Below are 27,063 nucleotides of genomic sequence, written 5' to 3'. Positions count from 1 at the left end.
CCCAAACACCTTCCCGTTCACTCCCACTGCACAAAATCCCAATGGACCCAAACCCCTTCCCGTTCACTCCCACTGTACACAATCCCAATGGACCCAAACCTCTTCCCGTTCACTCCCACGGTACACAATACCAAACCCCTTCCCGTTCACTCCCACTGTACACGATCCCAATGGACCTGAACCCCTTCCCATTCACTCTCACTGTACACAACCCCAATGGACCCAAACCCCTTCCCGTTCACTCCCACTGTACAGAATCCCAATCCCCAACCCCCTCTCGTTCACTTCCACTCTAGACAATCCCAATACCCTTCCCGTTCACTCCCAGTGTGCACAATCCCAATGGACCCAAACCCCTTCCCGTTCGCTCCCACTGTACACAATCCCAATGGATCTAAACCCCTTCCCGTTCACTCCCACTGTACACAATCCCAATGGACGAAAACCCCTTCCCGTTCACTCCCACTGCACACAATCCCAATGGACCCAAACCCCTTCCCGTTCACTCCCCCTGTACACAATCCCAATGGACCCGAAGCCCTTCCCGTTCATTCCCATGGTACACAATCCCAATAGACCCAAACCCCTTCCCGTTCACTCCCACTGTACACAATCTCAATGGACCCAAACCCCTTCCCGTTTCCTCCCACTGTACACAATCCCAATGGACCCAAACCCCTTCCCGTTCACTCCCACTGTACACAATCCCAATGGACCCAAACCCCTTCCCGTTCACTCCCACTGTACACAATCCCAATGGACCGAAACCCCATCCCGTTCACTCCCGCGGTACACAATCCCAATGGACCCAAACCCCTTCCCGTTCACTCCCACTGTACACAATCCCAACCCCAGACCCCTTCCCGTTCACTCCGACTGTACTCAATCCCAATGGACACAAACCCCTTCCTGTTCACTCCCACTGTACACAATCCCAACCCCAAACCCCTTCCCGTTCATTCCGACTGTACTTAATCCCAATGCACCCAAACCCCTTCCCGTTTGCTCCCACTGTTCACAATCCCAATCCCAAACCCCTTCCCGTTCACTCCCAATGTACACAATCCCAATGGAGCCAAACCCCTTCCCGTTCACTCCCACTGTACACAATCCCAATATAGCCAGACCCCTTCCCTTTCACTCCCACTATATACAATCCCAATGGACCCAAACCCCTTCCCATTCACTCCCACTGTACACAATCCCAATGGACCCAAACCCCTTCCCGTTCACTCCCACTGTACACAACCCCAATGGACCCTAACCCCTGCCCCTTTACTCCCACTGTCCACAATCCCAACGGACCCAAAACCCTTCTCGTTCGCTCCCACTGTCCACATTCCCAATGGACCCAAACCCCTTCCCGTTCACACTCACTGTACATAATCCCAATCCCCAACCCCTTCCTGTTCACTTACACTCTACACAATCCCAATGGACCCAAACCCCTTCCCGTTCAATCCCACTGTACACTATTCCAATCCTAATCTCCTTCATATTCTTGCCCATTGTACACAATCTCAATGGAGCCAAACTCCTTCCCGCTCACTCCCGCTGAACACAATCGCAATGGAACCTAACCCCTTCCCATTCACTCCCACTGTGCACAATCCCAATGGACCCAAACCCCTTCCTGTTCACTCCCACTGTACACAATCCCAAAGGACCCAAACCCCTTCCCGTTCACTACCACTGTTCACAATCCCAATCCCAAACCCCTTCCCGTTCACTCCCACTGTACACGATCCGATTGGACCCAAACCCCTTCCTGTGCACTCCCACTGTACACAATCCCAATGGACCCAAACCCCTTCCCGTTCACTCCCACTGTACACAGTCCCAATGGACCCAAGCCTCTTCCCGTTCACTCCCACTGTACACAATCCCAAACCCCTTCCCGTTCACTCCCACTGTACACGATCCCAATGGACCTGAACCCCTTCCCGTTCACTCTCACTGTACACAACCCCAATGGACCCAAACCCCTTCCCGTTCACTCCCACTGTACACAATCCCAATCCCCAACCCCCTCCCGTTCACTCCCACTCTAGACAATTCCAATCCCAAACCCCTTCCCGTTCACTCCCACTGTACACAATCCCAACGGACCCAAACCCCTTCCCGTTCGCTCCCACTGTACACAATCCCAATGGATCTAAACCCCTTCCCGTTCACTCCCACTGTACACAATCCCAATGGACGCAAACCCCTTCCCGTTCACTCCCACTGTACACAATCCCAATGGACCCAAACCCCTTCCCGTTCACTCCCACTGTACACAATCCCAATGGACCCAAAGCCCTTCCCGTTCACTCCCACGGTACACAATCCCAATAGACCCAAACCCCTTCTCGTTCTCTCCCACTGTACACAATCCCAATCCCCAACCCCTTCCCTTTCGCTCCCACTGTACACAATCCCAATCCTCTTCCCGTTCACTCCCACTGTACACCATCCCAATAGAACCAAACCCCTTCCCGTTCACTCCCACTGTACACAATCCCAATTCCCAACCCCTTCCCGTTCGCTCCCACTGTACACAATCTCAGTGGACCCAAACCCCTTCCCGTTCACTCCCACTGTACACAATCCGAATCCCAATCCCCTTCCCGTTCACTCCCACTGTACACAATCCCAATAGACCAAACCCCTTCCCGTTCACTCCCATTGTACACAATCCCAATCACCAACCCCTTTCCGTTCACTCCCACTATACACAATACCAATCCCCTTCCTGTTCACTCCCATTGTACACAATCCCAATCCCAAACCCCTTCCCTTTCACGCCCACTGTTCACAATCCCAATCCCAAACCCCTTCCCGTTCACTCCCACTGTACACAATCCCAATGCCAAACCCCTTTACCGCTCACTCCCACTGTACACAATCCCAATGGTCCCAAACCCCTTACCGTCCTTTCCCACTGTACACGATCACAATGGACCCACACCCCTTCCCATTCACTCCCACTGTACACAATCCCATTGGACCCAAACCCCTTCCCGTTTCCTCCCACTGTACACAATCCCATTGGACCCAAACCCCTTCCCGTTTCCTCCCACTGTACACAATCCCAATGGACCCAAACCCCTTCCCGTTCACTCCCACTGTACACAATCCCAATGGACCCAAACCCCTTCCCGTTCACTCCCACTGTACACAATCCCAATGGACCCAAAAACCTTCCCATTTCCTCCCACGGTACACAATCCCAATGGACCCAAACCCCTTCCCGTTCTCGCCCACTGTCCACAATCCCAATCCCAAACCCCTTCCCGTTCACTTCCACTGTACACAATCCCAATCCCAATCCCTTTCCCGTTCGCTCCCACTGTACACAATCCCAATCCCAAACCCCTTTACTGCTCACTCCCACTGTACCCAATCCCAATGGTCCCAAACCCCTTCCCGTCCTTTCCCACTGTACACGATCCCAATGGACCCAAACACCTTCCCATTTCCTCCCACTGTACACAATCTCAATGGACCCAAACCCCTTCCCGTTCACTCCCACTGTACACAATCCCAATGGACCCAAACCCCTTCCCGTTCACTCCCACTGTACACAATCCCAATGGACCCAAAAACCTTCCCATTTCCTCCCACTGTACACAATCCCAATGGACCCACACCCCTTCCCATTCACTCCCTCTGTACACAATCCCATTGGACCCAAACCCCTTCCCGTTTCCTCCCACTGTACACAATCCCAATGGACCCAAACCCCTTCCCGTTCACTGCCACTGTACACAATCCCAATGGACCCAAACCCCTTCCCGTTCACTCCCACTGTACACAATCCCAATGGACCCAAAAACCTTCCCATTTCCTCCCACTGTACACAATCCCAATGGACCCAAACCCCTTCCCATTCACTCCCACTGTACACAATCCCAATGGACCCCAACCCCTTCCTGCTTCCTCCCACTGTACACAATCCCAATGGACCGAAACTCTTTCCCGTTCACTCCCACTGTGCACATTCGCAATGGACCTAAACCCCTTCCCGTTCACTCCTACTGTACACAATTCCAACCCCAAACCCCTTCCCGTTCACTCCCACTGTACACAATCCCAATGGACCCAAACCCCTTCCCGTTCACTCCCACTGTTCACAATCCAAATCCCAAACCCCTTCCCGTTCACTCCCACTGTACACAATCCCAATGGAGCCAAACCCCTTCCCGTTCACTCCCACTCTACACAATCCTAATGGACCCAAACCCCTTCCCTTTCACTGCCACTGTACACTATCCCAATGGACCCAAACCCCTTCCCATTCATAACCACTGTACACAATCCCAATCGACCTAAACCCTTTCCCGTTCACTCCCACTGTACACAACCCCAATGGACCCTAACCCCTTCCCCTTCACTCCCACTGTCCACCATCCCAATGGACCCAAACCCCTTCCCGTTCTCTCCCACTGTACACAATCCCAATCCCCAACCCCTTCCTGTTCACTTACACTCTACACAATCCCAATGGACTAAAACCCCTTCCCGTTCACTCCCACTCTACTCAATCCCAATCCCAAACACCTTCCCGTTCACTCCCACTGCACAAAATCCCAATGGACCCAAACCCCTTCCCGTTCACTCCCACTGTACACAATCCCAATGGACCCAAACCTCTTCCCGTTCACTCCCACGGTACACAATACCAAACCCCTTCCCGTTCACTCCCACTGTACACGATCCCAATGGACCTGAACCCCTTCCCATTCACTCTCACTGTACACAACCCCAATGGACCCAAACCCCTTCCCGTTCACTCCCACTGTACAGAATCCCAATCCCCAACCCCCTCTCGTTCACTTCCACTCTAGACAATCCCAATACCCTTCCCGTTCACTCCCAGTGTGCACAATCCCAATGGACCCAAACCCCTTCCCGTTCGCTCCCACTGTACACAATCCCAATGGATCTAAACCCCTTCCCGTTCACTCCCACTGTACACAATCCCAATGGACGAAAACCCCTTCCCGTTCACTCCCACTGCACACAATCCCAATGGACCCAAACCCCTTCCCGTTCACTCCCCCTGTACACAATCCCAATGGACCCGAAGCCCTTCCCGTTCATTCCCATGGTACACAATCCCAATAGACCCAAACCCCTTCCCGTTCACTCCCACTGTACACAATCTCAATGGACCCAAACCCCTTCCCGTTTCCTCCCACTGTACACAATCCCAATGGACCCAAACCCCTTCCCGTTCACTCCCACTGTACACAATCCCAATGGACCCAAACCCCTTCCCGTTCACTCCCACTGTACACAATCCCAATGGACCGAAACCCCATCCCGTTCACTCCCGCGGTACACAATCCCAATGGACCCAAACCCCTTCCCGTTCACTCCCACTGTACACAATCCCAACCCCAGACCCCTTCCCGTTCACTCCGACTGTACTCAATCCCAATGGACACAAACCCCTTCCTGTTCACTCCCACTGTACACAATCCCAACCCCAAACCCCTTCCCGTTCATTCCGACTGTACTTAATCCCAATGCACCCAAACCCCTTCCCGTTTGCTCCCACTGTTCACAATCCCAATCCCAAACCCCTTCCCGTTCACTCCCAATGTACACAATCCCAATGGAGCCAAACCCCTTCCCGTTCACTCCCACTGTACACAATCCCAATATAGCCAGACCCCTTCCCTTTCACTCCCACTATATACAATCCCAATGGACCCAAACCCCTTCCCATTCACTCCCACTGTACACAATCCCAATGGACCCAAACCCCTTCCCGTTCACTCCCACTGTACACAACCCCAATGGACCCTAACCCCTGCCCCTTTACTCCCACTGTCCACAATCCCAACGGACCCAAAACCCTTCTCGTTCGCTCCCACTGTCCACATTCCCAATGGACCCAAACCCCTTCCCGTTCACACTCACTGTACATAATCCCAATCCCCAACCCCTTCCTGTTCACTTACACTCTACACAATCCCAATGGACCCAAACCCCTTCCCGTTCAATCCCACTGTACACTATTCCAATCCTAATCTCCTTCATATTCTTGCCCATTGTACACAATCTCAATGGAGCCAAACTCCTTCCCGCTCACTCCCGCTGAACACAATCGCAATGGAACCTAACCCCTTCCCATTCACTCCCACTGTGCACAATCCCAATGGACCCAAACCCCTTCCTGTTCACTCCCACTGTACACAATCCCAAAGGACCCAAACCCCTTCCCGTTCACTACCACTGTTCACAATCCCAATCCCAAACCCCTTCCCGTTCACTCCCACTGTACACGATCCGATTGGACCCAAACCCCTTCCTGTGCACTCCCACTGTACACAATCCCAATGGACCCAAACCCCTTCCCGTTCACTCCCACTGTACACAGTCCCAATGGACCCAAGCCTCTTCCCGTTCACTCCCACTGTACACAATCCCAAACCCCTTCCCGTTCACTCCCACTGTACACGATCCCAATGGACCTGAACCCCTTCCCGTTCACTCTCACTGTACACAACCCCAATGGACCCAAACCCCTTCCCGTTCACTCCCACTGTACACAATCCCAATCCCCAACCCCCTCCCGTTCACTCCCACTCTAGACAATTCCAATCCCAAACCCCTTCCCGTTCACTCCCACTGTACACAATCCCAACGGACCCAAACCCCTTCCCGTTCGCTCCCACTGTACACAATCCCAATGGATCTAAACCCCTTCCCGTTCACTCCCACTGTACACAATCCCAATGGACGCAAACCCCTTCCCGTTCACTCCCACTGTACACAATCCCAATGGACCCAAACCCCTTCCCGTTCACTCCCACTGTACACAATCCCAATGGACCCAAAGCCCTTCCCGTTCACTCCCACGGTACACAATCCCAATAGACCCAAACCCCTTCTCGTTCTCTCCCACTGTACACAATCCCAATCCCCAACCCCTTCCCTTTCGCTCCCACTGTACACAATCCCAATCCTCTTCCCGTTCACTCCCACTGTACACCATCCCAATAGAACCAAACCCCTTCCCGTTCACTCCCACTGTACACAATCCCAATTCCCAACCCCTTCCCGTTCGCTCCCACTGTACACAATCTCAGTGGACCCAAACCCCTTCCCGTTCACTCCCACTGTACACAATCCGAATCCCAATCCCCTTCCCGTTCACTCCCACTGTACACAATCCCAATAGACCAAACCCCTTCCCGTTCACTCCCATTGTACACAATCCCAATCACCAACCCCTTTCCGTTCACTCCCACTATACACAATACCAATCCCCTTCCTGTTCACTCCCATTGTACACAATCCCAATCCCAAACCCCTTCCCTTTCACGCCCACTGTTCACAATCCCAATCCCAAACCCCTTCCCGTTCACTCCCACTGTACACAATCCCAATGCCAAACCCCTTTACCGCTCACTCCCACTGTACACAATCCCAATGGTCCCAAACCCCTTACCGTCCTTTCCCACTGTACACGATCACAATGGACCCACACCCCTTCCCATTCACTCCCACTGTACACAATCCCATTGGACCCAAACCCCTTCCCGTTTCCTCCCACTGTACACAATCCCATTGGACCCAAACCCCTTCCCGTTTCCTCCCACTGTACACAATCCCAATGGACCCAAACCCCTTCCCGTTCACTCCCACTGTACACAATCCCAATGGACCCAAACCCCTTCCCGTTCACTCCCACTGTACACAATCCCAATGGACCCAAAAACCTTCCCATTTCCTCCCACGGTACACAATCCCAATGGACCCAAACCCCTTCCCGTTCTCGCCCACTGTCCACAATCCCAATCCCAAACCCCTTCCCGTTCACTTCCACTGTACACAATCCCAATCCCAATCCCTTTCCCGTTCGCTCCCACTGTACACAATCCCAATCCCAAACCCCTTTACTGCTCACTCCCACTGTACCCAATCCCAATGGTCCCAAACCCCTTCCCGTCCTTTCCCACTGTACACGATCCCAATGGACCCAAACACCTTCCCATTTCCTCCCACTGTACACAATCTCAATGGACCCAAACCCCTTCCCGTTCACTCCCACTGTACACAATCCCAATGGACCCAAACCCCTTCCCGTTCACTCCCACTGTACACAATCCCAATGGACCCAAAAACCTTCCCATTTCCTCCCACTGTACACAATCCCAATGGACCCAAACCCCTTCCCTTTCACTGCCACTGTACACTCTCCCAATGGACCCAAACCCCTTCCCATTCATAACCACTGTACACAATCCCAATGGACCCAAACCCTTTCCCGTTCACTCCCACTGTACACAACCCCAATGGACCCTAACCCCTTCCCCTTCACTCCCACTGTCCACCATCCCAATGGACCCAAACCCCTTCCCGTTCTCTCCCACTGTACACAATCCCAATCCCCAACCCCTTCCCGTTCACTTACACTCTACACAATCCCAATGGACCCAAACCCCTTCCCGTTCACTCCCACTCTACTCAATCCTAATCCCAAACACCTTCCTGTTCACTCCCACTGTACACTATTACAATCCCAATCCCTTTCATATTCACTCCCATCGTACACAATCTCAATGGACCCAAACCCCTTTCCGCTCACTCGCGCTGAACACAATCGCAATGGACCCTAACCCCTTCCCATTCACTCCCACTGTACACAATCCCAATGGACCCAAACCCCTTCCCGTTCACTCCCACTGTACACAATCCCAATGGACCCAAACCCCTTCCCGTTCACTCCCACTGTTCACAATCCCAATCCCAAACCCCTTCCTGTGCACTCCCACTGTATACAATCCCAACGGACCCAAACCCCTTCCCGTTCACTCCCACTGTACACATTCCCAATGGACCCAAACCCCTTTCCGTTCACTCCCACTGTACACAATCCCAATGGACACAAACCTTTTCCCGTTCACTCCCACTGTACACGATCCCAATCCCCTTTCCGTTCACTCCCACTGTACACAATCCCAATGGACACAAACCTTTTCCCGTTCACTCCCACTGTACACAATCCCAAACCCCTTCCCGTTCACTCCCACTGTACACGATCCCAATGGACCTGAACCCCTTCCCGTTCACTCTCACTGTACACAACCCCAATGGACCCAAACCCCTTCCCGTTCACTCCCACTGTACACAATCCCAATCCCCAACCCCCTCCCGTTCACTCCCACTCTAGACAATTCCAATCCCAAACCCCTTCCCGTTCACTCCCACTGTACACAATCCCAACGGACCCAAACCCCTTCCCGTTCGCTCCCACTGTACACAATCCCAATGGATCTAAACCCCTTCCCGTTCACTCCCACTGTACACAATCCCAATGGACGCAAACCCCTTCCCGTTCACTCCCACTGTACACAATCCCAATGGACCCAAACCCCTTCCCGTTCACTCCCACTGTACACAATCCCAATGGACCCAAAGCCCTTCCCGTTCACTCCCACGGTACACAATCCCAATAGACCCAAACCCCTTCTCGTTCTCTCCCACTGTACACAATCCCAATCCCCAACCCCTTCCCTTTCGCTCCCACTGTACACAATCCCAATCCTCTTCCCGTTCACTCCCACTGTACACCATCCCAATAGAACCAAACCCCTTCCCGTTCACTCCCACTGTACACAATCCCAATTCCCAACCCCTTCCCGTTCGCTCCCACTGTACACAATCTCAGTGGACCCAAACCCCTTCCCGTTCACTCCCACTGTACACAATCCGAATCCCAATCCCCTTCCCGTTCACTCCCACTGTACACAATCCCAATAGACCAAACCCCTTCCCGTTCACTCCCATTGTACACAATCCCAATCACCAACCCCTTTCCGTTCACTCCCACTATACACAATACCAATCCCCTTCCTGTTCACTCCCATTGTACACAATCCCAATCCCAAACCCCTTCCCTTTCACGCCCACTGTTCACAATCCCAATCCCAAACCCCTTCCCGTTCACTCCCACTGTACACAATCCCAATGCCAAACCCCTTTACCGCTCACTCCCACTGTACACAATCCCAATGGTCCCAAACCCCTTACCGTCCTTTCCCACTGTACACGATCACAATGGACCCACACCCCTTCCCATTCACTCCCACTGTACACAATCCCATTGGACCCAAACCCCTTCCCGTTTCCTCCCACTGTACACAATCCCATTGGACCCAAACCCCTTCCCGTTTCCTCCCACTGTACACAATCCCAATGGACCCAAACCCCTTCCCGTTCACTCCCACTGTACACAATCCCAATGGACCCAAACCCCTTCCCGTTCACTCCCACTGTACACAATCCCAATGGACCCAAAAACCTTCCCATTTCCTCCCACGGTACACAATCCCAATGGACCCAAACCCCTTCCCGTTCTCGCCCACTGTCCACAATCCCAATCCCAAACCCCTTCCCGTTCACTTCCACTGTACACAATCCCAATCCCAATCCCTTTCCCGTTCGCTCCCACTGTACACAATCCCAATCCCAAACCCCTTTACTGCTCACTCCCACTGTACCCAATCCCAATGGTCCCAAACCCCTTCCCGTCCTTTCCCACTGTACACGATCCCAATGGACCCAAACACCTTCCCATTTCCTCCCACTGTACACAATCTCAATGGACCCAAACCCCTTCCCGTTCACTCCCACTGTACACAATCCCAATGGACCCAAACCCCTTCCCGTTCACTCCCACTGTACACAATCCCAATGGACCCAAAAACCTTCCCATTTCCTCCCACTGTACACAATCCCAATGGACCCAAACCCCTTCCCTTTCACTGCCACTGTACACTCTCCCAATGGACCCAAACCCCTTCCCATTCATAACCACTGTACACAATCCCAATGGACCCAAACCCTTTCCCGTTCACTCCCACTGTACACAACCCCAATGGACCCTAACCCCTTCCCCTTCACTCCCACTGTCCACCATCCCAATGGACCCAAACCCCTTCCCGTTCTCTCCCACTGTACACAATCCCAATCCCCAACCCCTTCCCGTTCACTTACACTCTACACAATCCCAATGGACCCAAACCCCTTCCCGTTCACTCCCACTCTACTCAATCCTAATCCCAAACACCTTCCTGTTCACTCCCACTGTACACTATTACAATCCCAATCCCTTTCATATTCACTCCCATCGTACACAATCTCAATGGACCCAAACCCCTTTCCGCTCACTCGCGCTGAACACAATCGCAATGGACCCTAACCCCTTCCCATTCACTCCCACTGTACACAATCCCAATGGACCCAAACCCCTTCCCGTTCACTCCCACTGTACACAATCCCAATGGACCCAAACCCCTTCCCGTTCACTCCCACTGTTCACAATCCCAATCCCAAACCCCTTCCTGTGCACTCCCACTGTATACAATCCCAACGGACCCAAACCCCTTCCCGTTCACTCCCACTGTACACATTCCCAATGGACCCAAACCCCTTTCCGTTCACTCCCACTGTACACAATCCCAATGGACACAAACCTTTTCCCGTTCACTCCCACTGTACACGATCCCAATCCCCTTCCTGTTCACTCCCACCGTACACACTCCCAATGGACCCATACCCCTTCTCGTTCACGCCCACTGTACACGATCCCAATGGACCTGAACCCCTTCCCGTTCACTCCCACTGTACCAACCCCAATCGACCCAAACCCATTCCCGTTCACTCCCACTATACACGATCCCAATCCCCAACCCCCTCCCGTTCACTCCCACTCTAGACAATCCCAATCCCAAACCCCTTCCCGTTCACTCCCACAGTACACAATCCGAATGGACCCAAACCCCTTCCCGTTCGCTCCCACTGTACACAATCCCAATGGATCTAAACCCTTTCCCGTTCACTCCCACTGTACACAATCCCACTGGACGCAAACCCCTTCCCGTTCACTCCCACTGTACACAATCCCAATGGGCCCAAACCTCTTCCTGTTCACTCCCACCGTACACAATCCCAGTGGACCCAAACCCCTTCCGGTTCACTCCCACTGTACACAATCCCAATGGACATAAACCCCTTCCCGTTCACTCCCACTGTACACAATCCCAATGGACGCAAACCCCGACTCGTTCACTCCCACTGTACACAATCCCAATGGACCCAAACCCCTTCCCGTTCACTCCCACCGTACATAATCCCAATCCCAATCCCCTTCCCGTTCACTCCCACTGTACACCATCCCAATAGACCCAAACCCCTTCCCGTTCACTCCCACTGTACACAATCCCAATGGACCCAAACCCCTTCCCATTCACTCCCACTGTACACAACCCCAATGGACCCAAACCCCTTCCCGTTCACTCCCACTGTACACAATCCAATCCCCAACCCCTGCCCGTTCACTCCCACTGTACACAATCCAATCCCCAACCCCTTCCCGTTCACTCCCACTGTACACAATCCCAATCCCAATCCCAATCCGCTTCCCATTCACTCCCACTGTACACAACCCCAATGGACCCAAACCACTTCCCGTTCACTCCCACTGTACACAATCCAATCCCCAACCCCTTTCCGTTCACTCCCACTGTACACAATGCCAATGGACACAAACCCGTTCCCATTTACTTCCACTGTCCACAATCCTAATGGACCCAAACGTCTTCCCGTTCGCTCCCACTGTACACAATCCCAATGGACCCGAACCCTTTCCCGTTCACTCCCGCTGTACACAATCCCAATGGACCCAAACCCCTTCCCGTTTACTCCCACTGTACACAATCCCAATGGACCCAAACCCCTTCCTGTTCACTCCCGCTGTACACAATCCCAATGGACCCAAACCCCTTCCCGTTCGCTCCCACTGTCCACAATCCCAATGGACCCAAACCCCTTCCCGTTCACTCCCACTGTACACAATCCCAATGGACCGAAACCCCTTCCCGTTCACTCCCACTGTACACAATCCCAATGGACCGAAACCCCTTTCCGTTCACTACCACTGTACTCTCTCCCAATCCCCATCCCCTTCATATTCACTCCCATTGTACACAATCTCAATGGAGCCAAACCCCTTCCCGCTCACTCCCGCTGAACACAATCGCAATGGACCCTAACCCCTTCCCATTCTCTCCCACTGTACACAATCCCATTGGTCCCAAACCCCTTCCCGTTCACTCCCACTGTACACAATCCCAATCTTAATCCCCTTCCCGTTCACTCCCACGGTACACAATCCCAATGGACCCAAACCCCTTCCCTTTCACTCCCACTGTACACAATCCCAATCCCCTTCCCATTCACTCCCACTGTACACAACCCCAATGGACCCAAACCCCTTCCCGTTCACTCCCACTGTACACAATCCAATCCCCAACCTCTTCCCGTTCACTCCCACTGTACACAATGCCAATGGACCCAAACCCCTTCCCATTCACTTCCACTGTCCACAATCCCACTGGACCCAAACCCCTTCCCATTCACTCCCACTATGCACAATCCCAATGGACCCAAACCCCTTCCTGTTCGCTCCCACTGTACACAATCCCAATGGACACGAACCCTTTCCCATTCACTCCCGCTGTACACAATCCCAATGGACCCAAGCCCCTTCCCGTTTACTCCCACTGTACACAATCCCAATGGACCCAAACCCCTTCCTGTTAACTCCCACTGTACACAATCCCAATGGACCCAAACCCCTTCCCGTTCGCTCCCACTGTCCACAATCCCAATGGACCCAAACCCCTTCTCGTTCACTCCCGCTGTACACAATCCCAATGGACCGAAACCCCTTTCCGTTCACTCCCACTGTACACAATCCCAATCCCAAACCCCTTCCTGTTCACTACCACTGTACACTCTCCCAATCCCCATCCCCTTCATATTCACTCCCATTGTACACAATCTCAATGGAGCCAAACCCCTTTTTGCTCACTCCCGCTGAACACAATCGCAATGGACCCTAACCCCTTCCCATTCTCTCCCACTGTACACAATCCCATTGGACCCAAACCCCTTCCCGTTCACTCCCACTGTACACAATCCCAATTTTAAACCCCTTCCCGTTCACTCCCACTGTACACAATCCCAATGGACCCAAACCCCTTCCCGTTCACTCCCACTGTGCACAATCCCAATCCCAAACCCCTTCCCGTTCACTCCCACTGTACACAATCCGAATGGACCCAAACCCCTTTGCGTTCACTTCCACTGTATACAATCCCAATGGACCCAAACCCCTTCCCGTTCACTCCCACTGTACACAATCCCAATGGACACAAACCCCTTCCCGTTCACTCCCACTGTTCACAATCCCAATCGCAAGCCCCTTCCCGTTCATTCCCACTGTACACAATCCCAATGGACCCAAACCCCTTCCCATTCATTTCGTGATAGGCTTATGAGATTTGGTGAGATTTGAACCGGAGTATGAGAATTGTGATGGCTGGAGGAGGTTACAGAGATAGGGAGGGAGGGGGTGAGGGAGGTATTTGAACAGGAGGATGAGATTTGTAGGGGCTGGAGGAGTTTACAGAGATAAGGAGGGAGGGGGTGAGGGAGGGATTTGAACAGGAGGCGTTGTGGGACCGTGAGCTGCTGTGCCTCAGCGAGCGGAGGGTGTGGGTGAGGGGGTCTCGGACACACCAATGTGGGGGGTGTGTGGGGTGTGTTGGTGGGGGTTGTGGGGTGAGGGGCTTGGGAGGACCTGCCCTTCCCGAATGGGCGGGAGGCGGGAAGCTGCAGAGCGGAGCGGGGGAGGATGGTCGAGGCTGGAGTGGGGGAAGACAGGGACGTGTGGACGAGTCAATCGGCTGTGGGGTGCATCGCGGGGCGATATAGGGGAGCTGGACTCGGGCCGATTGCGGTGACTTTCCCTGTGGTAACCTGGTGACGATTCCTTTCTCCACCCCACCCCATTCCCCCCTCCTCCTCTCCCCCCCACCCCGACCCCAGGGATCCTGCCCAACATGGAAACCAAGGCTCTGTTGGTGCAGATCTTCGGCGTGAAGAGCCACCCGATGAGGAAGTTCCAGCGGCTGCTGTACTGGTTCCCCCGGTTTAAGCACATCAACCCCTTCCCGGTCCCCCAGCCCCTCCTGCCGGACCCCGTGGAGCTCGCCCGCCTCACCCTCCAGCGGATCGCCAACGACCTCAGCAGCCAGGTCACCGTCTACCAGGTAAGGCCCGCCGGAGAGGGGAGAGACTCTGGGCAAGTGGGGGGTGGGGGGGGTTGTGGGGTGGGGGTTGTCGCTGGTGGAGTGTGGGTGGGTCAGGGAGTACCAGGCCGGGCACTGATGCCAGTCCCTTCCCGCGTCTCGGGCAAACCCTGGGCCACGGGGTTGCCAGGCTTCCGCTGAGGTGGAAGGATTGAGGGAGCAACTGTCTTCTCCACCTCCGCCAGGCCCATTTCACCCCTGCGGCCCTCCGACCCCAGTTTGACCTTGCGCTCCTGCCCTCCGACCCCCGGTTTGACCTTGCGCTCCTGCCCTCCGACCCCCGGTTTGACCTTGCGCTCCTGCCCTCCGACCCCCGGTTTGACCTTGCGCTCCTGCCCTCCGACCCCCGGTTTGACCTTGCGCTCCTGCCCTCCGACCCCCGGTTTGACCTTGCGCTCCTGCCCTCCGACCCCCGGTTTGACCTTGCGCTCCTGCCCTCCGACCCCCGGTTTGACCTTGCGCTCCTGCCCTCCGACCCCCGGTTTGACCTTGCGCTCCTGCCCTCCGACCCCCGGTTGGACCTTGCGCTCCTGCCCTCCGACCCCCGGTTGGACCTTGCGCTCCTGCCCTCCGACCCCCGGTTCGACCTTGCGCTCCTGCCCTCCGACCCCCGGTTCGACCTTGCGCTCCTGCCCTCCGACCCCCGGTTCGACCTTGCGCTCCTGCCCTCCGACCCCCGGTTCGACCTTGCGCTCCTGCCCTCCGACCCCCGGTTCGACCTTGCGCTCCTGCCCTCCGACCCCCGGTTCGACCTTGCGCTCCTGCCCTCCGACCCCCGGTTCGACCTTGCGCTCCTGCCCTCCGACCCCCGGTTCGACCTTGCGCTCCTGCCCTCCGACCCCCGGTTCGACCTTGCGCTCCTGCCCTCCGACCCCCGGTTCGACCTTGCGCTCCTGCCCTCCGACCCCCGGTTCGACCTTGCGCTCCTGCCCTCCGACCCCCGGTTCGACCTTGCGCTCCTGCCCTCCGACCCCCGGTTCGACCTTGCGCTCCTGCCCTCCGACCCCCGGTTCGACCTTGCGCTCCTGCCCTCCGACCCCCGGTTCGACCTTGCGCTCCTGCCCTCCGACCCCCGGTTCGACCTTGCGCTCCTGCCCTCCGACCCCCGGTTCGACCTTGCGCTCCTGCCCTCCGACCCCCGGTTTGACCTTGCGCTCCTGCCCTCCGACCCCCGGTTCGACCTTGCGCTCCTGCCCTCCGACCCCCGGTTCGACCTTGCGCTCCTGCCCTCCGACCCCCGGTTTGACCTTGCGCTCCTGCCCTCTGACCCCCGGTTTGACCTTGCGCTCCTGCCCTCCGACCCCCGGTTTGACCTTGCGCTCCTGCCCTCCGACCCCCGGTTTGACCTTGCGCTCCTGCCCTCCGACCCCCGGTTTGACCTTGCGCTCCTGCCCTCCGACCCCCGGTTTGACCTTGCGCTCCTGCCCTCCGACCCCCGGTTTGACCTTGCGCTCCTGCCCTCCGACCCCCGGTTTGATCCTGACTCCCCCTCCCCCAGGGGACCCCGGGGTTGAGAATTTGATCCCTCGATGATTCCCCGTCCCCCACCCCTTCGCCCTCCGTCTAATCTCTCAGACGTCTGCTGCTTTCGCAGGAGCCTCGTTCGTACCTGGGACCAGACGGCCGGGAGATCCGCCTGTCGCACATCGTAGGTGAGCAATCGCTGTCTCTCTCTCTCTCTCTCTGTCCTCTAGCCTTGCACGCGGCCGCACCGACAGCGAGCGGAGAGCGGGGGAAGAACGACCCCGAGGGGGTGGGGGGGAAGAGCTGGGAGGGTGGGGGGCCTTTTGTGAGACAGGGGGGTCCAGGGGATGAGGAATTGGAGGAACGCGCGCACCTTGTGGGCCGGGAACGTGGGGCTGAGGTTCCAGTCGGACCAGCCGCGATCTTACTAACGGACAGAACAGGCTCGAGGGGCCGAGTGGCCTACTGCTTCTCATCTGAAAACTCGAAACCTCGGCGGGGGGGGGGCACAGGTTAAAAACGAGGAGCTCCCATTCGGGACTGAGATGAGGAGGAATTTCTCCTCTCCGAGGAACGTTAGCCTGTGGAACCTTCATCCCCCCCCGGAGAACGGTGGAGACTGGATCATTGAGTCTACTCGGGGCTGAGTTGGACAGATTTTTGATGGACCAGGGAGTCAATGTGAGGTTATCCACTTTGGTAGCAAAAACAGGAAGGCAGATTATTATCTGGACGGCTATAAATTGAGAGAGGGAAATGTGCAATGAGACCTGGGTGTCCTCGTACACCAGTCGCTGAAGGTAAGCATGCAGGTGCAGCAGGCGGTAAAGAAGGCAAATGGGATGTTGGCCTTCATAGCCAGAGGATTCGAGTACAGGAACAGGGATGTCCTGCTGCAATTGTACAGGGCCTTGGTGAGACCACACCTGGAATATTGTGTGTAGCTTTGGTCTCCTTATCTGAGGAAGGATGTTCTTGCTATAGAGGGAGTGCAGCGAAGGTTTACCAGACTGATTCCTGGGATGGCGGGACTGACATATGAGGAGAGATTGAGTCGGTTAGAATTATATTCGCTGGAGTTCAGAAGAATGAGTCTCATAGAAACCTATTAAATTCTAACAGGACTGGACAGGGTAGATGCAGGAAGGATGTTCCCGATGTTGGGGGGAGTCCAGAACCAGGGGTCACAGTCTGAGGATATGGGGTAGACCATTTAGGACTGAGATGAGGAGAAATGTCTTCACCCAGAGAGTGGTGAGCCTGTGGAATTCGTTACCACAGAAAGTAGTTGAGACCAAAACATTGTATGTTTTCAAGAAGGAGTTAGATATAGCTCTTGGGGCGAAAGGGATCAAAGGTTATGGGGAGAAAGCGGGGAGCAGGCTATTGAGTTGGATGATCAGCCATGATCATAATGAATGGCGGAGCAGGCTCGAAGGGCCGAATGGCCTTCTCCTGCTCCTAGTTTCTATGTTTCTAATGGCTGTCGGTGGAGGGGGTGGGCGGGGGGGGGTTAGCAGGAAAGTGGAGCTGAGACCACCAGTCAGATCAGCTGCAATCTTATCGAACAGTGGAGCCCGCTAGAGGGGCTGAGTGGCCTACTCCTGTTCCAGATCGCACGTGCCCCTTGTGCCAATCTTACAACCAGTTGCCCAACATGTGTATTCTGGTGCTTAACATGGACGAGAAGAGGGAGACAGACTCCCCCCACCCCGCCCCCCTGCCTACTGCAGGAAGGGGACGGGTCTCTGCGCAAGGCACGACATGGAGCGTTTGTCCGAGAGTGACGCGCATTGTGGCGCGAGTGCGGGTAGAGTGTGCGAACTAATGGCCTCTACCTCTTCTCCCCCCACCCCACAAACCTTCCAGGGATCCAAAGCCCCGACCAGCGAGATCTCCTGGCCCGACACGATTGCCGTCATCCCGTGTTCGTCGAGGGCCCGTTCCCCCTCTGGCTCCGCAGGACGTGCGTGCATTACTACATCCTCCGCAGCGACCCCCTGCCCCCGGACGCCAAGGTGAGTGGGACCGGGAGTCCACGTTAGTGGCATCCGAGCCGGGGTTGGCGGATTCAAAACCAAAGACACCGAGCTTGCTTTACTGAGAGAGTTTATTGACTGCAGTCTAAAGGTTCCCCTCGCACGCCCAGTGTCCCAGCCGTCCCCTATTGATACACGCTCAACATATTTAATTAAACAATGCCCATAACCTGTGTACCTTAATATTATTAACAGTCTGTCCTAGTTTTCCATACAGTAATCCAGTCTGTCCCATTCTCCAGCGCTCTCCCTGTCACCCGTGCAAATTTATTTCCTTGGAATGCGCATCCAGTTTCCTGTTGGAAATGTTCTTCATCTAGGCTCCCACCACCCTCCTGGGCAGCGAGTTCCAGGTCACCGCCACTCGCTGCGCTGCAAAGGTTCTTCCCCACGTTTCTCCGCGCTGACACATCTTGCCCAAAGCCTTAAACCTGTGTCCCCGCCAGTCGTTGCACCATCAGCCAACGGGAATGGCTTTCCTTTGACTACCTTATCCAAACCTGCCCTTGCCTCGGACGCCTCGATCAGATCTTCCCTCAATCCCCCCCTCCGACCTCACCTCGCCGCTGAAGTCCCCCCCCGCCCCACCACCATCCCTGGAACCGTTCAGGTCAATCTCCGTCCGCACCCCCATCGAGGACCCCTCACGTCCCTCCTGAAGTGTGGCGACTGGAATCAGAAACGTAGACAATAGGGGCAGGAGTAGGCCATTCGGCCCTTCGATTCTGCTCCGCCTTTCAATGTGATCATCCTCCATCTCCACGCCGTACTCCCGCTCTCTCCCCGTGCCTCTTAACTGCTTGAGAGCCCAGAAACCCACCTATGCCCTTCTTCAATACATTCAGCGTCTTTGGCCTCCACAGTCCTCCTGGGGTAGAGAATTCCACAGGTTCACCACCCTCTGAGTGAAGACGTTTCTCCTCACCTCAGTCCTAAATGGTCTACCCCGTATCCTGAGACTGTGACCCCCTTGTTCTAGACACCCCCACCACCAGCCAGAGGGAACATCATCCCTGCATCCAGCCTGTCCATCCCCTGTCAGAATTGTGTACATTTCAATGAGACCCCCCCGCCCCCCGCCCCCCGTCTCACTCTGCTAAACTCCAGCGGACACAGGCCAAGCCGGCCCGATCTCTCCTCAGACCACAACCTCAGTCCGCTGTGAACCTGGGCACGATACTGCTGGTTGCGGCCTGGCCAGAGCTTCAGGAAGTTCTGAGCGCGACCTTTGCTGCTTCTGCGCTCAGCGCCCCCTCCTTACCAAGCCCTAGGATCCCCACGGGCTTTGCTCAATACCCTCTCAAATATGTCCGGGCACCTTCAAAGGTCTAGTGGGCCATGAGCCCCAGCCCCCAGCCTGTGCCGCTCTGTTCCCTGCAACGCTCTTTACACCTGCGCTCTTTAGTCCATATTCTGTCTGCCAACCCAGCTAAAGATGGCGGACTCCCTTACCAAAGCGGGCATTCATCAGGCACATGGGGCTTATGTACCCATCCGGTATTTCCATAGTCACTATGACTGGACCAACATTTTACTCCCAAGCTTATCAATGCATTGAATTTTAATTGTCGCTCGGTGGTACAAACATCTCTCACTCATCAGGACAAGCCCAGGAATAAGACCATAGGAGCAGAAATTAGGCCATTCGGCCCATCGAGTCTTCCCCCTCCATTCAATCATGGCTGATAAGTTTCTCAACCCCATTCTCCCACCTTCTCCCCGTAACCTTTGACCCGCTTACCAATCAAGAACCTATCCATCTCGGTCTTAAATACACTCAATGACCTGGCCTCCACAGCCTTCTGTGGCAATGAATTCCATAGATTCACCCCCTCTCTGGCTAAAGAAGTTTCTCCTCATCTCTGTTCTAAAAGGTCTTCCCTTCACTCTGAGGCTGTGCCCCTCGGGTCCTAGTCTTTCCTACTAATGGAAACATCTTCCCCACGTCCCACTCTATCCAGGCCTTTCAGTATTCTGTAAGTTTCAATCAGATCCCCCCTCATCCTTCTAAACTCCATCGAGTATAGACCCAGAGTCCTCAAACGTTCCTCATATGTTAAGCCTTTCATTCCTGGGATCGTTCTCGTGAACCTCCTCTGGACCCTCTCCAAGGCCAGTACATCCTTCCTGAGATACGGGGCTCAAAATTGCTCACAATATTCTAAATGTGGTCTGACCAGAGCCTTATAAAGCCTCAGCAGCACATCCCTGCTTTTATATTCTAGTCCTCTCCAAATAAATGCCAACATTGCATGTTGAAAGTACTCCCTCAGTACTGGCACCGGGGGGAGAGTTGGCCTGGATTATGGAGCTCAAATCCTAGAGTATAGACATCTCCCTCCGACAGTGCAGCACTCCCTCAGTACTGGCACCGGGGGGAGTGTCGGCCTGGTTTTTGGGGATCGAGCCTCTGAAGTGGGGCATCTCCGTGAGTGGTCAACCCGAGCGGCCGCCCTCCTGACCTTTGCCCCTTGTGACCTCTCGGCAGGTTCCCCCGCAGGTCGACCCCGAGCGCAGCCTCTTCTACCCCCTGCAGATGGACTTTGACCTGGAGCGTGACCCCGGCGACGACAATGAGCTGGACGTAGAGGAAGGTAACAGTCGTGGGCATGTATCTCCCCCACCCCGCCCCCCCCACCCAACCCCCTCCTCACTCCACCGCCCCACACCCGCCCCCTAACCGCCCCACAAACCCCCCTCATCGAACCTCCGGCAAGGTGTCTGGCGCAGCGTTTGCCTGCAAGATGGCTGCCCTGTCGAGGCTGCTGATAGGCTGACGCCTGCGCTCAGGTTAGCTGGGGCGGCGCAGGAACAGAAGGAGGCCATTCAGCCCCTCGATCCCATTCTGCCCTCTTCCCCCTACCCCCCCCCTAGCCCTGTGCCTGAGCTGAGGTGTACACCACAGTCTGCATTCGGATAGCACTTGTCGCTGGGGGAGTATCAGGAAAGGGGGAATTTGTTGTAGGGAACGTCTTAAAAGAGGGGGAGAGGGAGAGAGAGAGAGAGAGAGAGAGAGGGGCGGAGAGGTTCAGGGAGGAGGTTCCAGAGCTTGGGGACAATCCCCAGGCAGCTCAAGGCCCGGCCGCCAATGGCGGAGTGATGGGAAATCGGGGGAGATGCTCGAGAGGCCGGAATGGGAGGATCGCAGGGATCTCGGAGGGTTGGAGGAGGTTCCAGAGATAGGGAGGGAGGGGGTGAGGGAGGGATTCGCACAGGAGGATGTGAATTGTAGGGGCTGGAGGAGGTTACAGAGATAGGGAGGGAGGGGGTGAGGGAGGGATTTGAACAGGAGGATGAGAATTGTAGGGGCTGGAGGAGGTTACAGAGATAGGGAGGGAGGGGGATGAGGGAGGGATTTGAACAGGAGGATGGGAATTGTAGGGGCTGGAGGAGGTTACAGAGATAGGGAGGGAGGGGGTGAGGGAGGGATTTGAACAGGAGGATGAGAATTGTAGGGGCTGGAGGAGGTTACAGAGATAGGGAGGGAGGGATTTGAACAGGAGGACGAGGGTTTGACAATCGAGGCGTTGCGGGAGTGGGAGCGGGCGTGGGTCACCGAGCACCGGGAGGGGGTGAGGGGTGAGTGAGAGTGAGTTCGGACACGGGGGTGGGTGGGGGCAGCAGAGGTCGGGACGAGCTGAAGTTTACGGTGGGTGGGAGACAGGAGGATGGAGAGGACAGCGTCCAAATGCTGGAGTCTGGAGGGGGACAGAGGCTCGGGCGAGGGCTCCTGCAGCTGATGAGCTGGGCTGGGCAGTGCTGGACGGTGTTACAGAAGGGGGGGGAGTAAGGCCGCTGCCTGAATGTGTGATGGTCATCCCAGCATCCCGGGTGGTGTCTGGGGTGTGACCTGGCTGGTTCAGTGTGAGATAGCGGCCGGGGAGAGGGAGGGAGGGAGGGAGGGAGTGTTCCTCCTGTACCGGACCCTCGGACTCTCCCTGTGTGTGGGGGGTTACGCACAGTGACTCCTGACTCAGTACAAACGGAAAGGAAATCCCACCCCCCCACAAACACCATGTTCACTTTTTCTAACCGGTTTGAGTTTGTGAATATTAATCAACTGCACTTTTATGTTTCTCTCCCTCCGACCGACCACCTCTCTCTCTCTCTCTGACTCCCACTCTCCCTCTCTCTCTCTCTGACTCCCACTCTCCCTCTCTCTCTCTGACTTCCACTCTCCCTCTCTCTCTCTCTCTGACTTCCACTCTCCCTCTCTCTCTCTCTGACTCCCACTCTCCCTCTCTCTCTCTGACTCCCACTCTCCCTCTCTCTCTCTGACTCCCACTCTCCCTCTCTCTCTCTCTCTCTCTCTGACTCCCACTCTCCCCCTCTCTCTCTCTCTGACTCCCACTCTCCCTCTCTCTCTCTCTGACTCCCACTCTCCCTCTCTCTCTCTCTGACTCCCACTCTCCCTCTCTCTCTCTCTGACTCCCGCTCCCCCTCTCTCTCTCTCTGACTCCCGCTCTCCCTCTCTCTCTCTCTCTCTCTCTGACTCCCACTCTCCCTCTCTCTCTCTCTGACTCCCGCTCCCCCTCTCTCTCTCTCTGACTCCCACTCTCCCCCTCTCTCTCTCTGACTCCCGCTCTCCCTCTCCCTCTCTCTCTCTCTCTGACTCCCACTCTCCCTCTCTCTCTCTCTGACTCCCACTCTCCCTCTCTCTCTCTCTGACTCCCGCTCCCCCTCTCTCTCTCTCTGACCCCCGCTCTCCCTCTCTCTCTCTCTCTGACTCCCACTCTCCCTCTCTCTCTCTCTCTCTGACTCCCACTCTCCCTCTCTCTCTCTCTCTCTCTCTGACCCCCACTCTCCCTCTCTCTCTCTCTGACTCCCACTCTCCCTCTCTCTCTCTCTCTCTCTGACTCCCGCTCTCCCTCTCTCTCTCTCTGACTCCCACTCTCCCTCTCTCTCTCTCTCTCTCTGACTCCCGCTCTCCCTCTCTCTCTCTCTCTCTGACTCCCACTCTCCCTCTCTCTCTCTCTCTCTCTCTGACCCCCGCTCTCCCTCTCTCTCTCTCTCTGACTTCCACTCTCCCTCTCTCTCTCTCTCTGACTTCCACTCTCCCTCTCTCTCTCTGACTCCCGCTCTCCCTCTCTCTCTCTCTCTCTGACTCCCACTCTCCCTCTCTCTCTCTCTCTCTCTCTGACTCCCACTCTCTCTCTCTCTCTCTGACTCCCACTCTCCCTCTCTCTCTCTCTGACTCCCACTCTCCCCCTCTCTCTCTCTCTGACACCCACTCTCCCTCTCTCTCTCTCTGACTCCCACTCTCCCTCTCTCTCTCTCTGACTCCCGCTCTCCCTCTCTCTCTCTCTGACTCCCACTCTCCCTCTCTCTCTCTCTCTCTCTGACTCCCGCTCTCCCTCTCTCTCTCTCTGACTCCCGCTCTCCCTCTCTCTCTCTCTCTGACTCCCGCTCTCCCTCTCTCTCTCTCTCTGACTCCCACTCTCCCTCTCTCTCTCTCTCTCTCTCTGACTCCCGCTCTCCCTCTCTCTCTCTGACTTCCACTCTCCCTCTCTCTCTCTCTCTGACTCCCACTCTCCCTCTCTCTCTCTCTCTCTCTCTGACTCCCACTCTCTCTCTCTCTCTCTGACTCCCACTCTCCCTCTCTCTCTCTCTGACTCCCACTCTCCCCCTCTCTCTCTGACACCCACTCTCCCTCTCTCTCTCTCTGACTCCCACTCTCCCTCTCTCTCTCTCTCTCTCTGACTCCCGCTCTCCCTCTCTCTCTCTCTGACTCCCACTCTCCCTCTCTCTCTCTCTCTCTCTGACTCCCGCTCTCCCTCTCTCTCTCTCTGACTCCCGCTCTCCCTCTCTCTCTCTCTCTGACTCCCGCTCTCCCTCTCTCTCTCTCTCTGACTCCCACTCTCCCTCTCTCTCTCTGACTCCCACTCTCCCCCTCTCTCTCTCTCTGACTCCCACTCTCTCCCCCTCTCTCTCTCTGACTCCCACTCTCCCCCTCTCTCTCTCTGACTCCCACTCTCCCCCTCTCTCTCTCTGACTCCCACTCTCCCTCTCTCTCTCTCTCTCTCTCTGACTCCCACTCTCCCCTCTCTCTCTCTCTCTCTCTGACTCCCGCTCTCCCTCTCTCTCTCTGACTTCCACTCTCCCTCTCTCTCTCTCTCTGACTCCCGCTCTCCCTCTCTCTCTCTGACTTCCACTCTCCCCCTCTCTCTCTCTCTGACTCCCGCTCTCCCTCTCTCTCTCTGACTTCCACTCTCCCTCTCTCTCTCTCTGACTTCCACTCTCCCTCTCTCTCTCTCTAACTCCCGCTCTCCCTCTCTCTCTCTGACTTCCACTCTCCCTCTCTCTCTCTCTGACTCCCGCTCTCTCCCTCTCTCTCTCTGACTTCCACTCTCCCTCTCTCTCTCTGACTTCCACTCTCCCTCTCTCTCTCTCTCTGACTCCCACTCTCCCTCTCTCTCTCTCTGACTTCCACTCTCCCTCTCTCTCTCTCTCTCTGACTCCCGCTCTCTCTCTCTCTCTCTGACTCCCACTCTCCCTCTCTCTCTCTCTCTGACTCCCGCTCTCCCTCTCTCTCTCTGACTCCCACTCTCTCCCTCTCTCTCTCTCTGACTCCCACTCTCCCCCTCTCTCTCTCTCTCTGACTCCCACTCTCTCCCCTCTCTCTCTCTGACTCCCACTCTCTCCCCCTCTCTCTCTCTGACTCCCACTCTCCCTCTCTCTCTCTCTCTGACTCCCACTCTCCCCCTCTCTCTCTCTCTCTCTCTCACTGACTCCCACTCTCCCTCTCTCTCTCTCTCTGACTCCCACTCTCTCCCCCTCTCTCTCTCTCTCTGACTCCCACTCTCTCCCCCTCTCTCTCTCTCTCTGACTCCCACTCTCCCCCTCTCTCTCTCTCTCTGACTCCCACTCTCCCCCTCTCTCTCTCTCTGACTCCCACTCTCCCCCTCTCTCTCTCTCTCTCTCTGACTCCCACTCTCCCTCTCTCTCTCTCTGACTCCCACTCTCCCCCTCTCTCTCTCTGACTCCCACTCTCCCCCTCTCTCTCTCTCTGACTCCCACTCTCCCCCTCTCTCTCTCTCTCTGACTCCCACTCTCCCTCTCTCTCTCTCTGACTCCCACTCTCCCCCTCTCTCTCTCTGACTCCCACTCTCCCCCTCTCTCTCTCTGACTCCCACTCTCCCCCTCTCTCTCTCTGACTCCCACTCTCCCTCTCCCTCTCTCTCTCTCTGACTCCCACTCTCCCCCTCTCTCTCTCTGACTCCCACTCTCCCTCTCTCTCTCTGACTTCCACTCTCCCTCTCTCTCTCTCTCTCTGACTCCCGCTCTCCCTCTCTCTCTCTGACTTCCACTCTCCCTCTCTCTCTCTCTCTCTGACTCCCACTCTCTCCCCCTCTCTCTCTCTGACTCCCGCTCTCCCTCTCTCTCTCTGACTTCCACTCTCCCTCTCTCTCTCTCTCTCTGACTCCCACTCTCTCCCCCTCTCTCTCTCTGACTCCCACTCTCCCTCTCTCTCTCTCTGACTCCCGCTCTCCCTCTCTCTCTCTGACTTCCACTCTCCCTCTCTCTCTCTCTCTGACTCCCACTCTCCCTCTCTCTCTCTCTAACTCCCGCTCTCCCTCTCTCTCTCTGACTTCCACTCTCCCTCTCTCTCTCTCTAACTCCCGCTCTCCCTCTCTCTCTCTGACTTCCACTCTCCCTCTCTCTCTCTGACTCCCACTCTCCCCTCTCTCTCTCTCTGACTCCCACTCTCTCCCCCTCTCTCTCTCTGACTCCCACTCTCCCCCTCTCTCTCTCTGACTCCCACTCTCCCCCTCTCTCTCTCTGACTCCCACTCTCCCTCTCTCTCTCTCACTGACTCCCACTCTCCCTCTCTCTCTCTCTCTGACTCCCACTCTCCCCCTCTCTCTCTCACTGACTCCCACTCTCCCTCTCTCTCTCTCTCTGACTCCCACTCTCCCCCTCTCTCTCTCACTGACTCCCACTCTCCCTCTCTCTCTCTCTCTGACTCCCACTCTCCCCCTCTCTCTCTCACTGACTCCCACTCTCCCCCTCTCTCTCTCTGACTCCCGCTCTCCCTCTCTCTCTCTGACTCCCTCTCCCTCTCTCTCTCTCTGACTCCCACTCTCCCCTCTCTCTCTCTTCTGACTCCCACTCTCCCCCTCTCTCTCTGCTCCCTCTCTCTCTGACTCCCACTCTCCCTCTCTCTCTCTCTCTGACTCCCACTCTCCCCCTCTCTCTCTCTCTCTGACTCCCACTCTCCCCCTCTCTCTCCCTCTCTCTCTGACTCCCACTCTCCCTCTCTCTCTCTCTCTGACTCCCACTCTCCCCCTCTCTCTCTCACTGACTCCCACTCTCCCTCTCTCTCTCTGATTCCCACTCTCCCTCTCTCTCTCTCTCTGACTCCCACTCTCCCCCCTCTCTCTCTCACTGACTCCCACTCTCCCTCT

General features: G+C 55.8%; 1 protein-coding gene across 1 annotated transcript in view; it reads left to right on the top strand.

Annotated features, from left to right (window-relative positions):
• ecsit (ECSIT signaling integrator) overlaps positions 1-21,252 on the top strand; it is a gene marked incomplete at its 3' end in the record, with an annotated part of 34,089 nt that extends 12,837 nt beyond the window's left edge. The window contains exons 4-7 of the mRNA XM_078537567.1: positions 14,893-15,116; positions 16,750-16,807; positions 18,489-18,637; positions 21,147-21,252. Coding sequence (XP_078393693.1) covers positions 14,893-15,116; positions 16,750-16,807; positions 18,489-18,637; positions 21,147-21,252 — 537 coding nt within the window. The remainder of the gene's footprint in view (positions 1-14,892; positions 15,117-16,749; positions 16,808-18,488; positions 18,638-21,146) is intronic.
• Between the last annotated feature and the right edge of the window lie 5,811 nt (positions 21,253-27,063).

Source organism: Cetorhinus maximus, unplaced genomic scaffold (assembly GCF_964194155.1).
Source record: "Cetorhinus maximus unplaced genomic scaffold, sCetMax3.hap1.1 HAP1_SCAFFOLD_2584, whole genome shotgun sequence".
In the NCBI taxonomy this organism is placed as follows: Eukaryota; Metazoa; Chordata; class Chondrichthyes; order Lamniformes; family Cetorhinidae; genus Cetorhinus; species Cetorhinus maximus.
Note: the sequence above shows the minus strand (reverse complement) of the source record. Positions and strands in the feature narration are given on the sequence as shown.